Genomic DNA, 13,651 nt, shown 5'->3' on the forward strand with positions numbered 1-13,651 from the left:
TTATATAACTGACTTCTTTCATTCATTTATAACTTTGCAGCCCAAGAAAAAACTACAAAAGACCAGCTGATAGAGGACAATCACCACTAAAGAAGAAGATGAAAACTGCAGAAGAAGAGGAGACTGTAGGTTCTGTCACTGGAAGCAACAATCTGAGCAGGTCTTCTACTCCAGTTCTGCCCAAGAAAGTGAGCACCAGGAGGAGTTCTAGGCTCTCTTCAAACCCATCTTGCAACACCAGGAGCAAGAAGAAGTAGTTGTGAAGTGTTTGTTGGATTTGTGAACTATTAGCTTGTCTTTTTCAATTCAAAAATGTATGGTGATGTACCAGATTTGTGGCAGTATGCTCTTGGCTTTTGTGAACTCTTGGCAACTAATGTAGTACTTCTATCTCATGTGTTGTCTGCTATATCATGTGTCATGTGCTATGTGCTATCTCATGTGGTAAATCTACTCTTTAACTGTGAAGTTTGTTCATGGGAGCACATTGGAGAAAACTGGATGAAAATAGATAGAACATTTTCCTAATGATACATGTCACATTACATTACCAGTACAACTTTGGTCCAAACACTTGACAGCTACTTGAGATAGTTCACAACTCACAACACTGCCTTACATTACACACAATCATCCAACTAGTATGGATTCTTAAACAATGTTGCAAAAATGCTAATGCAAAGAACTATGAGAAATCCCCATGTTTGCATAAGCTCATTTCTCTTCTTCATCTTCAACTTCAGTTTCTTGTTCTTCCCTGTTAGATACATCACCCTGCGCTCCAAATAATGAGCTTTTAGCCAGCTTTTCTCTAATCCTGCATGAAGTTCCTCAAATGCACGAGCAACATGATCTGTCGGAGGTGGGTCAATCCAAACAACCCAGTCACATTCATCAGGGAGCTGCAAAATAATAACTTGGATCAAAAAAAGAATGATTTGCAACTAATCAAAGCCCAATGACAAGCAAAAGAGAAATTACATCAAGAGGGCACCCCAGGAACCTTCTTCCCGTGCTTGCTCCTCCCCAGGCGACGCGTCGAGCAGGAATAAGCCCGTGCCCCGGGCAGCGCCTCGTCGTGCGCATCTCGGGCCCATCGAATGTCAGATCTGGGATGTAGAACTCGGATTCAGACTGAACAATCCCAACACCATCCACCTAAATGGAAAAAATCCCCAAATTGATGAACCCTAATCCCCAAAAAATTACCCTAATCGAGTCAGAACAGTTACCTCGCCATGAACTGAGGAGCTCGACGAAGACATGCCCGATGTGCACATCAAAAGCCTAGTGTCGTCGCCCTCTAGATCCACGACCTCCAGCCGCCTCCTGCCGCCGTCCAAATCGCCCCTGCCGTCGTCGAGAGGTTGAAGAAACAGAATGAGAGACAGACTGCATCGAACAGGTAAGTTTGGGCCCACTTGTAAGGACGGAGGGGCAAATATGTCAAACTGACGGCAAGTTAGCGGTCAAACAGCCTTGACCGGACGGAAACGGCACGGAGGGGCATTTCTATAAGTGTAATTGACGGCAGAGGGGCAAATTTGAGTACCCTTCGAAATTAGGGGCAAATCTGAGTAGTGGGATTCAGTTAGGGGCAGAAATGTAAATGGCCCTTAAAAGAAAGGCCTTAATCAGTTGCTACGCTCAGAGCCAGAAGTCACATCGGCTAAACTTAGAGCCAGAAATCACAATTTGAGTACTACATTCATCTGGATTTATTAGTCGTTCATCGTATTTTGGACCGAAGTTGGATCACACATTTAAACTAGTTAATGCATGTCATAAAAAGAATATTGTTTGGTTCCTATTTAAATCTAGTTCTCAATTACATTATTTTTATTATGTGTAAATTACAATTTATTAGTTAAAATATGACCTAAAATACGGAAGTGACTAGTAAATCAGGATGAAGGTAGTACCTCACATTCTACCCAGCCGCCGCCTACACAAAAACTAGGGTTTCTCTGTCCCCCGCCGGCGCCGGCGTCGGTCCGCCCCGTCTACCGTGGCCTTAGGGCCATGGGGGCGGAGTGGATCCCGGCCCTTGCCGGTGGGAGGGCTCCGTTTTTAGATTATTTTTTTCGAGATTTGTTAGGGTTTGTGTCCTACTCAGGAAGGCGAGACGGTGGCGACTCTCTGAAGATGGAATAAAGGTCTCCCCGCCTAGTCCCCGTTTCGGTGATACGTCTAGCATCGTCGGTGGGCGTGTGGAGGTGTGTCTCCGGTGGATCTGTCTCTGGTGGATTTGCTCGGATCTGTTCGTCGTTCGTCTTTGTTCGTGTGTCTTCAGGTTGGATCCTTCTTATCTACACTCTTCATCGGCGACGGTTGCTGTTCTGGTGTGTTGGTTCTACGGGGCCTTAGCACGACGACTTCCCGACTGTCTACTACAACAAAACTTGCCCGGCTCCGGCGAGGGAGGGGCGATGACAGCGGCGCGTCTTCGGCTCGCTTCAGTGCTTGTAGTCGTCGCTAGGTGGTCTACGGATCTGGATGTAATTTTAATTATTTCTGGTGTTCGTTGTACTACCATAATTGAAGATGGATAGATCGGAAATTTATCCAAAAAAAAAAGATAGTACCTCACATTGGACGCATGACAGGGACAAGGACATCAGGGACATCGAACAGAACGTGCGGAAGGAGCAAGCACGGAGTGCCGGCCTACTCTCTTCCGACCTGCTATTTGATCGTACATACGATTTTTATACTCTGATTTATCAAGACGATCACATTCGAGCTCATTTATATACGTTTAAGGGGGCGCCGATCAAGCGACCAAAACCATGAAATGCAAATAAACTGATAAAGTAACCGCACGTATCATGTACTAGTACAAAGTTGAGTTATCTATTTTAAAACAGAGAAAATACTCGGTACGCCATGTTGTAATATTAATACTTACAACGTACATTGTTGCCTAGCTAGTTTATGAGTGGAATTAATGAAGTGAACAATAAGCAGACGAGAGATACACTCATACACGGCGCCACGCTACTAGCTGGTCCAACGGGGATGTCATTGGCTTCATGTCCGTGACCGTGCGGCATCATCCACCGTACTGCCACATTTGCTTTCATATTTTTTCATGAAAACAGAAACAAATACAAAAACCCTGAAAACAAATACAAAATTAAATACTAGCAAAAACAAAAGTGGAACGAATATAACACGGACACGAAGACGGAAGCGGGGTGTTCATCGAACTAAAGGCCCCTTAAACCATAGACAGAAAAACAAGGAAACCAACAAAGAAGTTTAACCGATAAGATGATTACTAAATATTATGATATAGGAGGGGTGTTTTGGCTCCTAGGAGCACATGCTCCCGGGTGAACACTAACGCGGAAAAAATAGTAAATGTTTTAAAAAAAATTGAATTTTTTTTTGGATGGCCGTGTTAGTGCCGCAAGCAGCTTGACAATTTTCATGCGAAATGGAGCAGCAATGTATTGTCAGGTAAAAAACGAATTTGGGGTGACATTTGGGGGTAATATTTGGTGCTCAATTTTTTTATTTTTGCACAGGCCAAAATGCTTAATCTTTTTGCCTCAAAATTTGCAGGTAGCATTTGGATGTGACTGAAAAAACATGAAAATTTTGTCTTGATCTTTTTGACATTTCAAAATTTATTTTTGGGCCCGGGAGCACGTGCTCTCGGGAGCCGAATTGAATTTCCGGATATATCATGGCTATATAAAAGGATATGTCAGCGATGGCGGCGTGCTCAATTAGGGATTCTGCTAGTGTGCTCATGCTCTTTTTTTTAGAGACAAGTGCTCATGCTCTATGTAATAGTAGTATGTAAGGCCTAATAGTGTGTTTTTTGGGCTACAAAATATCCATGTGCTCATATTCAAAACGGAAAGTACCGCTTGTTCCACCGGAAAAAAATAATTTTGTTTTCATTTTTGTTTCCGCATAGAAAATTTTGTTTCCACTTCCATTTTCCTCTTCAATTTTTTATTTTTCCACCGAAAAAGCGGAAAGATTCCGCTCCATTTTCATCCCTATTCAGCTCGGCTGCTGCGTCCCTCGCAGGATGGTGCTCTGGTCGTTACTTCGATCCCCCACAAACGTATTATTATTTTTTAATTATTGTAGAAAGCCTGGCCCAAGCAAGGCCGGGAACCCCCAGAAAAGTATTTTTTTCCAACAACTATTTTTGCCAAAAAAAGTAGCACCATTTTGAATAGTAGAAAATCTTGGAAAAACAAAAATATAATATGGATGAACGGATTAAGAAAGTCAAAGAAACGCAGATATATATAGATACAGATAGAGATACAGATATAGATTACTGGTTGTTGCCTAGTTTATGAATGACAATAACAAGTGAACAATGTAAAGCAGCCAAGAGATACACGGCGACGGCGCCACACTGCTAGCTGGTCCAACGGGGATGTCACTGGCTTCATGTCCGTGCGGCACCATCCACCGTCAAACAAGTCCAATCATTTATTTTATTATATCAGCATCTGAATGTTATAGTTTGTCCCGCCCTCGCTCACTTTGCACGGCCAACTGGAGTAGATCATTAGCCCCTTCAATTCCATCGTCTCTTGCAGGGCTCGAACGTTCACAATGGCCTTCCAGTCCCAGGCGTGCAGCCTCCCGATCCACACCGCGCCCTCCCCCAACGCCAAGCCCCTGGACGACGACGACCTCCGCCTGCGCAGACGCCGCCGCCGCTGCCGTTGCATCTGCGCCCTGGTCACCCTCGGCGTGCTCCTGCTGCTGGGCGTGACCCTCCTGGTCCTCTTCCTCACCGTGCTCCGCGTGCGCGACCCCAGCACGCGCGTGCTCTCCGCGCGCTTCGTCGGCCCCGTCCCCAGCCTCGCCCAGCCCAACTTCACGGTGCAGCTCACCGCGGCCGTGCACAACCCCAACCGGGTCTCCTTCTCCTACGCCTCCGGCACCGCCGAGCTCTGGTACCGGGGCACCCACGTCGGGGACGCCCAGGTCGGCCCCGGCCGCATCCCTGGCAGGGGGGACGAGACCGTGCAGCTGGACATGACGGTGCTCACCGCCAGCTTCACCAAGGACATGGCGCAGCTGATCAAGGACATCGAGGCTGGGACGCTGCCGCTGGACGCGAGCGCGAGGATCCAGGGGAGGGTGGCCATCTTCGGCGTGTTCAAGCTCAGCGTCGTGGCCTACTCCGACTGCCACGTCGTCGTCGGATTCCCGAACATGGACATCCGAAGCCAGGAGTGCCACGACCACGCTAAGCTCTGATCGGCCGGCTTGGCTGTTTGTTCGTTTTATGGAGAGCGTGATCAATGGTTTGGAAGTTATGGGAGTTCTCTATAGCGTTGATTAATTGTTGTTATGTCTTGGTCTCATCGTATACAAAAGAAAAAGATTGTTGTTATGTCTTGGTCTCATCGTATACAAAAGAAAAAGATTGTTGTATCATGTTTGTTAAAGTCAAGTGTTTGAAAACCACCACGAAGCAATTTTTGTACAACTACAATAGCTATATGTAAGTTGATTGAATTTGCAATTTGGATAAGTCGATTTTGTGAGAGGAGTAAACGGTTGAAGGAGGAAAAAAGCTGAACGAAGAAAAAAGAAGCACGGCTGTTGGATCTTGTACACCCCATGTTATGAAAACGTCCAGCACTAACATGACGCAAATGGTGGAGGGAAAGTAACAAAAAAACCTGCTCCACAAACCCAGGTTGATGGCTTAGATCGCTTTCCACGAGAATACAATGGTCAGAAAACATGTGCACGGGGCTGATCTAGCAAGGCGAGTAGTTGGCGAATGTCCAATCTTGTTGTGTTAGTTTCCAAATAATTATATACTCTCTTGTAAACTAACACTAAGATTTAGTGATCTAAACAACCTTATATTAGTTTACGAAGAAAGCACTTTTTGTTAATACTAGGTTGTCGTAGATTTTCGTTTCTCTACGTCATGATGGCTTCCCATTGACGTTGGATGGGCAGAACCAAGATAAAATATTAAACGGCTAGCACCAGTGACATATATACATAAGAAAAACTCCCTTGATTAGGGCATCTTCAACAGCAGTCCCCAAACCCCTCTCATATGTCCAGCCAGACACTATCTAGACAAAAATCATTGGCCCAACTGGCCTTTTCAAATGTCCTCTATTTGTTTGCATGGCCGGACCGTTTCAAACCCTGTTCGGACATGTCCGCCATGTTGGACCCGACATGTTGGCCCCACCTAATCACACGAAATCAACATTCCCTGATTTCTTCATCATCTCCTCCTCTCTCATGTCCAGCCTGCGCCACCCGGAGCACCCCCCCCCCCCCCCCACGCAGGAAAAACTTGCTCGCTGTCCTCGGTCCTGCCTCCACCAGAAGCATGTTCCCTGACATGATCGATGCCCCAGACACCACCCTGATATGTCCCGGTTCGGCCGGCCGGCGCCACCATACACCTGACACACCAAGTGTTTGACCAAATGTCCGAATAGATTTTGGCACTTTTTGTTGCAAATTTATAGGGACACCCGATGGACTCAATTGATGAGTTTATTTACATATGAATTTTACGATTCATCGTCATCAAACAGAGCTGATGATGACTACAAGTTGTTGATGTTGATGATTATGCGCATCCTCAAAGAAATGGAGAAGGAAGAGGGGGCATGTTCTCAACTTCAAGGGTTTGGCGACGGGGAGGATAAGTTTTACCTGGAATAAGACAAAGGGCCATGTTGATCTCTACAACGACTATTTCAAAGCCAACCCCATATATCATGCAAGGGCTTTCTTTCGGCGTTGCTACCGGATGCGCAAGCATGTGTTCTTGCACATGGTGGAGGGTGTGAAAGAAAATAATAGTTACTTCACGATGAAGAATGATTGCACTAGAGTGATTGTATGCTCTCCTCTCCAGAAATGTGTTGCTGCTATGAGGATTCTTGCATGTGACACAGCTACAGATGTCGTTGATGGGTATGTTCGTATGGTAGAGTGCACATGTATTGAATCAATGGTCAGATTTGCCACCGCGGTGGTGGAGGTGTTTGGACCGGAGTATTTGAGAGAATGAAATGATGAGAATACAAAAAAAAAGGTTTTGGCACTTCAAGAAGTAAGAGGCTTTCCTGGTATGTTTGGTTATGTAGATTGCATACACTGGCAGTGGAAAAACTATCTACATGGTAGGTTTGCACGTGCAATACCAAGGTCATACCAAATATCCCACCATGATACTGGAAGCAATGACATTAGAAGACTTGTGGATTTGGCACCCTTCTTTGACATCTCAAGGTCTCACAACGACATCAACATGCTTCAGCGATCTCTTTTGTTTAAAATACTTTATGGTGGGCAGGCTTAGGAGTGAAAGTACACCATCAATGGGCACAACTACACCATAGGGTACTATCTTGCCAATGATATCTATTCTCAATGCGCCGCGATTGTGAAGGCTATCTCTGAGCCCCAACATAACGAAGAAACTCACTTTGTTGCAATGCAAGAAGGTGCTAGGAAGGATGTGGAGAGGGCATTTTGAGTGCTCCAACCTTATTAGGATGTTTTTTATGGACCTGCAAATACGTGGGGTTCCGAGACATTGTGGGAGATGATGACTTGCTATTTTATTTTGCATGGCATGATTTTGGAGGATGAGGGTGATGGTATATGCAATGTTGATTTTGAAAAGTCTGGAGAACATGTACACCTCCTAGAACAACAGGCTGAGCATGTTGCACATTTTCTGAAGATGCACCGGCAAATTGGGATCAAGAAATGCATCAACAATTACTCAATGTTCCTCTGGATCATTCGTGGATACATCATAGAAAACATTATATTTGTGACTTTTTGAATTTTATGTCTAAACTATGTACTTAGAATAATATGTAAGTTTTAATTATGTATTTTAAAGTTTAAGCTATTTATTTCTATGTCCAATCTATATCTTTGTAGTATTCAAGAAATTTGGTTGAAACAATGTAAAAGGCAATAAAAAAAGGAGGGGGGGGGGGGGGGGGGGAGCGGACAAATGGTGGAGAGGGTCGTTGGAGAAGAAGGCAGATGGGTGGGGCTTGTCGACCACTTCATCAGCGCAAGTACCCACTTCTCTGCCCCCCCCTCCCCCCCCCCCCCCCCCCCCCCCCCCCCCCCCCCCCCCCCCCAGATGACATTCATTTCATTTCACAGATCCACGCGACAGCCAAACAAGAAACTTGGGCCTGGGTGCCAAACGAGCTATGAGCCATAGGAGGGGGCAGCATTCTGAGAAGCTGTCGTGAAATCAAGGAAGAACTGGCCCTTTTATTCCCGTCTGGAGGGTTCATCTCCTGGCAGCAATCAAGTCCCAAATCCCAATGGTCCATTCATGTACAAGCGATAATTCGAAACTTGCAGCTACATCGTACAGCACAATCCGACATCAACTGTTGAATGTACATATCAATAGTACGATGGTAAGCCACATGGGTTGGACAAACTACAAGAATGTCTGCATATATGCCCATGGCATGTGGTTTTAAACATTCAGCCCCCGATCACGCTTTAGCCTGAACCACCTGTGCCTTTCAGCACCTCGTGCACCACAGAAAAATCCAGGTCGCCAAGTCCCAAGCTTCTTGCTTTCTTGAATGCCTGAGATCCAGTGTGTAGTTGCGTGTTTATTAGCTTTGTTGTAATGTTTTGAAGGTACGGGGGGAGGGGGGCATACCTCATTGGAAGCAGCTGCCACTGGCATGGACACGGCATTTTCATCTCCCAACGACAGAGCCAACCTCATATCCTTCTGCTGATGTTTGAGGGGAAACGCTGGATTGTAGCTGCCCTGCAGCATTGAAGGCCCTTTCATCTTGAACATCGGATTTGCGATTGCACCGAGATCCTGCAAGTCAAAACATAACCATGGTTGTTTGATTTGGTAGTAAAGGAGGTAACAGCAGGGGTGTTGCATAACCAAGCACAGTACCAGGACATCAAGAAGCGTCTGGGGGCTCAACCCACTTTTGTCAGCCAAACAGAGTCCCTCAGAAAAAGCATTCATCATACTGCAGCAAAAAAAAAATGTCACTGAAGCATTATTGCAGTCAACGGATTTATGTCCCCGAAAGGCAGAGGAGATGATGTGGCAGCAACTACAAGAGCTCATAGATTTCTGGATGTTGTACAAACGTAGCAAAAATGAAAAGCTCATTTAGACGAGAAAGCTACAAAACCCTATTTGCAATGGAGCAGGTTTTAGATCCATACTAAGCTTGCTGGCTATGAATATAAAGTTTATCAGTAGATTTGCCATTCTGCATAGACTGAGGTGCGAATTCACAGGGCAAAACAGTAACCATATCTACTGCACTGAACTACTAACAGATCAGTTTACGAAAGTATCAGCGGTCAAGCTTCTCAGTGGTATTCTGCATACTGATGTTTCAGATACCCTGGATATTGAGGCTGGCTAATATACGATGTGAAAATGCAATGATGCTTGCAGTTACTACACTTGAATGTTTTGCCGATGTGTACAAAGATAGTCACCTTCCCATGATCATGTTGACCACCAGTTTCATCTTTGCTCCATTTCCCATCTCCCCCAGAAAGAACGACTTCTTCCCAAGTACATCAAATGCAGGGACCATATCATCATATAGTGCCTGAAACATTCAAGGAGTGGATCCAATTAAGCAAACATGAAATCCTAGGGGGAGTTTAATTGCATTATGCATGGTAGATATAGCACTACCAATTTACACCCTAACGGTTAAAAGAATCACAAGGATGCAAATTGGTGGAATTACCCAGATTAAGTATCAATTTTGAATCCACACTCAATGTTCGATGTACTAGATACTATATCTCCTAGCACTTTGTAATTTTATGGTGATTGATATCTCCACCCTACTAACTTTAATAGCTCTTCTGTTCTCTGGCAAGTACTTCAAAACTACCTACAAAGAGTCACTGACACTGGTATACTATTATGTCAACACTTGGCGGGGAGGGGGGGGGGGGGACCAAACAGGCACACATAGGCAAGAAATTATTACGGGCACTAGAAGGGTGAATATTGCCAAGAGTTTCACTGTTTTTTGCTACAAGAAAATGAGTTTCCCTGCTTTACATAACAAGGAAAATATTATGATCATTATACCAAAATCACCACAAGCAATCAACCGAAAGAAGAGAGCTGGAGATATTGAACCATCTAAAACCAGTAATACAAAGACCAAAATATGGCGGAAAATGTTTCTAGGAAAAAACTTTGTTTTAAGCACAATTTGGTTTGCAATAACACTTGCAAGTGATCATCACAACAGAGTGAGTTACCTTGTCGCCTGCAGCAAGAATGACCAATTGGCCATCTTCAGCTGGCTTCTTGCTCCCTGAAACTGGAGCTTCAACAAAAGCTCCGCCCTTTTGTTTAACCGCCTGCGGAACATTTTATCAAGGAAAGTTCATTACACTAAACACTAATGATTTTACTAATGAAAGTAGCCAATCTAGTCGTTGATATAATTGATATATGCCTATTATGTGACTCGTTGGTTTCCTCTTTAAATACGTCGACACAAACATTGGAGATATTCTTTTAGTCCAGCATATTCTACCTGTGGGCAGCTACAGTATATTTATCTCTGGTGAACTCTATTCACAAGTAGATACAATAAAATGTAACCCAACTATCTGAAACATAACCTAACCCTCTGAACATGCCATCAATGATGCAAAAGGCGAGTAATGGGTTCACAACAGCTTAATCAATCAACTTGAGACTAGCACCCAATTCAGGAACTCGGGATTGACAACCAAAAGAACACAACCTCACCCTTTTCTAGTGTGTGATAACGATGCCCAGCCAAAGAAAGTAACCAATCTAGTCACTGAGATGGCGAAAATAAACTCATAAATATGCTAGAAATATATTAGGTTGATACTGTCAACAAACAAGGACTAAGATTTAGCATTTGCTAGAAACACAAATTTAGGCAAATGCAATATGCGTGACTTGTATTCATCTATTTGTTCTTCACCATACATTATGGGAGCATACGATTCGTTATATCAAGCCCACTATTGATCTAGGAATGCATCGTCTCCTACATCTCTTCTCACTTATGCTTCACTATTTTGGGAATTCATCTATTTGCGCTTCACTATTCCATCGTCTCCTACATCTCTTCTCACTTATGCCTATGCCGATTGGGCTCGCTGTCGTACTCCTTAAGCTTGCTGCTCAACACGTCGATTCTGCGTATGCTTGGGCGATGATATCATTTCTCGGTCTTCCAAATAAGAACGTCACGAGTCCCAGTCTATTGTGTAAGCCAAGTACCATGCCACAACTCACGATGTCGCTGAAACATGTTGGCTATGCCAGCTGCTGCAGGAATTACATCATCCACTCGCATGCTGTACATTGTTTATTGAGACAACATCAACATGGAATATTTGTCCGTCAACTCAGTGAAGCACCAACGGATCAAGCACATTGAGGTTGATGTTTGTATTCTACTCGAAAAAGGTGACTATATTAACTAATTCTAAGCATGCTGACATGTTCACCAACGGGTTCACGGCGCTAGTGTTCACCGAGTTCAGTTCCAGTCTCAACATCCAGGAACCAGCAGCTGCGGCTGCAACTACAGGAGCATGCAGTCCACACGCTGCTCGCCTCATGGGTATGATCAGACTAGTTAGAATCCACATCCTCATTATATTGCTGTTGGTTATCATTCCACATATAAATCACCCTCCCTGCCTCGTTTAGTATAAATTGATATGCCTATCATGTGACTCCTCGGTTTCCTCTTTTAATATGTCGACCTACCTGTGTAGAGCTACAGTATTTTCATCTTGGTGAACTCTATTCACAAGTAGATACAATAAAATGTAACTCAAACATAACTTAACCCTCTGAACATGCCATCAATAATGCAGAAGGCGAGAAATGGATGCACAGCAACTTAATCAACTTAACCCTCTGAGCACTCAATTCAGGAGCTCAGGATTGAAACCAAAAAAACACAGCCTCACCCTTTTCTAGTATGTGATAACAATACCCAGCCAATCGAACTTATGACAGTGCACCGGGGCAGACAGAAATGACACCTGTCTGTTACAAGCCATGAGGAAGAAGAATACCTCGCTTATCTTGCAAGAAGTTGCAGCATCGACAGTGGACATGTCCACGTAGCCCTTGCCCTCTCCGATTTGCTCGAGCACACCATCCTTGTCGAAAACCACCTAGATGAATTCGACAGGCCAAGAAATGGGGATATCAGCGACAACAACGGCATCCGCAACGCTGGAATAAGAACAAAAGGGTTCCCGGCGTCTCTTAACAGATAGGGCGGCGCTGGGATCGGAGAGCATGGCGATGGTGTACTTGCACTTGGCGACGACGGACGCCGGAGTGTCCCCGACGGCGGCACCCATCGCGACGAGCTCGTCGCACTGCCAACAAAAATCGCCACAGGTTCTCGAGATTATCGGATAAAAACAAAAGGGGACAGAGCATGGCATATGAATCGATCGATCGATCTGCCCAAACCGCAGACGGATGGATCGGCGAATCGGGGGGGCGTCGCGTACCTTGGAGAGGGTCCGGTTCCAGACGGTGACGCGGAAGCCGTGGCGGAGGAGGTTGGCCGCCATTGCCTTGCCCATGATGCCCAGCCCCAGGAAGCCCACCTCCATCGCGGCCTCCCTCTCCCTGCTGCTGCTCTGCTTCGTCTTCCTAGCACGCGGAAGCCGTGGCGGCGGAGGTTGGCTCCTCTTCTCTCTCTCCCGTCCCCTCCTCTTCCCTGACTGATGCACGCGCACCCGCAGCCGCCGCTAGCGACACGCACTTGTGCTCCTCCAGTGGGCAGCCGCAGGCTCCTGCTCCTCGCCGATCCCCTCGATTTTATTTTAATTCTATTTATCCTTGTCGTTCACTTTATCCAAGAGTTTCTGGTGCGCTGGGCATCTCCATCCAGCAGATTTCTTATTAAAACTCTCCCACCTCAATAATAGTTTTCAGATTATTACGGATGGATTCTTTTGCAGGTCCCAAATAAAATTCTTCCAATATTATTATTTTTCTTTGCGTGTACTAACCTTATGAATACTTACACATCACTGTAATAAGTCAAACATCCATCCTGTCCAAGTTCAAAATTTAAAGACGCATTCAAAATCAAACATGACAAATAAACATGAAGATCAAACATAGAGCACCACTCATTCTCATTTCCACTCCCGCTAGCACCCCCTCTCAGATGCTAGAAATTATGTTTTCATCTGCTATCCCTATAAAAATATGAGAGGACAGATCCAAATCGTCATCTAGACCATCTAATCATAATCATAAAATCTAAAGGTCCAAAACCTTAAGATGTTGAGCACTAGCTGAGCACAGCAACAATCCACTAATCACATTGATCCACCACTAATTCGTCGATACCACTTCGTCATCGCCAAAATACATGAGCGCGATATATATGTCGTTTTCTCCCTATTGCCGCCGTCAACAGCTCGTACAAGCTGGAGGGTCACCGACCAACGCTTTTCTCCGTTGGCGTCCCACGCCATGCATGTCGTCTTTCCCATGTTGGCCTTGAACACCGCCCCATGCCGCTACCACACCCATGCAGCTGTCCACCTCTCCCTAAGCGTGGTTTGTGGTTCGCCACCCATCGATTGTTCGCTCAAT

At 45.1% G+C, this 13,651-nt stretch overlaps 2 protein-coding genes across 2 annotated transcripts; one reads left to right on the top strand and one right to left on the bottom strand.

Moving 5' to 3' along the window:
* Window positions 1–4,533: 4,533 nt before the first annotated feature.
* On the top strand, window positions 4,534–5,342 carry LOC123141329 (uncharacterized). The gene has a single exon (XM_044560506.1). It carries the CDS (start codon window positions 4,588–4,590, stop codon window positions 5,239–5,241), a length of 654 nt encoding a protein of 217 aa, XP_044416441.1. The 5' UTR covers window positions 4,534–4,587; the 3' UTR covers window positions 5,242–5,342.
* A 2,904-nt stretch (window positions 5,343–8,246) lies between these two features.
* On the bottom strand, window positions 8,247–12,876 carry LOC123144062 (glyoxylate/succinic semialdehyde reductase 1). Its single transcript, XM_044563081.1, has 8 exons — window positions 12,550–12,876; window positions 12,301–12,411; window positions 12,100–12,201; window positions 10,285–10,386; window positions 9,496–9,611; window positions 8,933–9,011; window positions 8,678–8,848; window positions 8,247–8,601 (listed from the first exon to the last, which is right to left on the bottom strand). The coding sequence occupies exons 1-8, from the start codon at window positions 12,652–12,654 to the stop codon at window positions 8,512–8,514; spliced, it is 876 nt and encodes a 291-aa protein (XP_044419016.1). The 5' UTR covers window positions 12,655–12,876; the 3' UTR covers window positions 8,247–8,511.
* Between the last annotated feature and the right edge of the window lie 775 nt (window positions 12,877–13,651).

The sequence above is a fragment of the Triticum aestivum genome, chromosome 6D, assembly GCF_018294505.1.
Source record: "Triticum aestivum cultivar Chinese Spring chromosome 6D, IWGSC CS RefSeq v2.1, whole genome shotgun sequence".
Taxonomy (NCBI): domain Eukaryota; kingdom Viridiplantae; phylum Streptophyta; class Magnoliopsida; order Poales; family Poaceae; genus Triticum; species Triticum aestivum.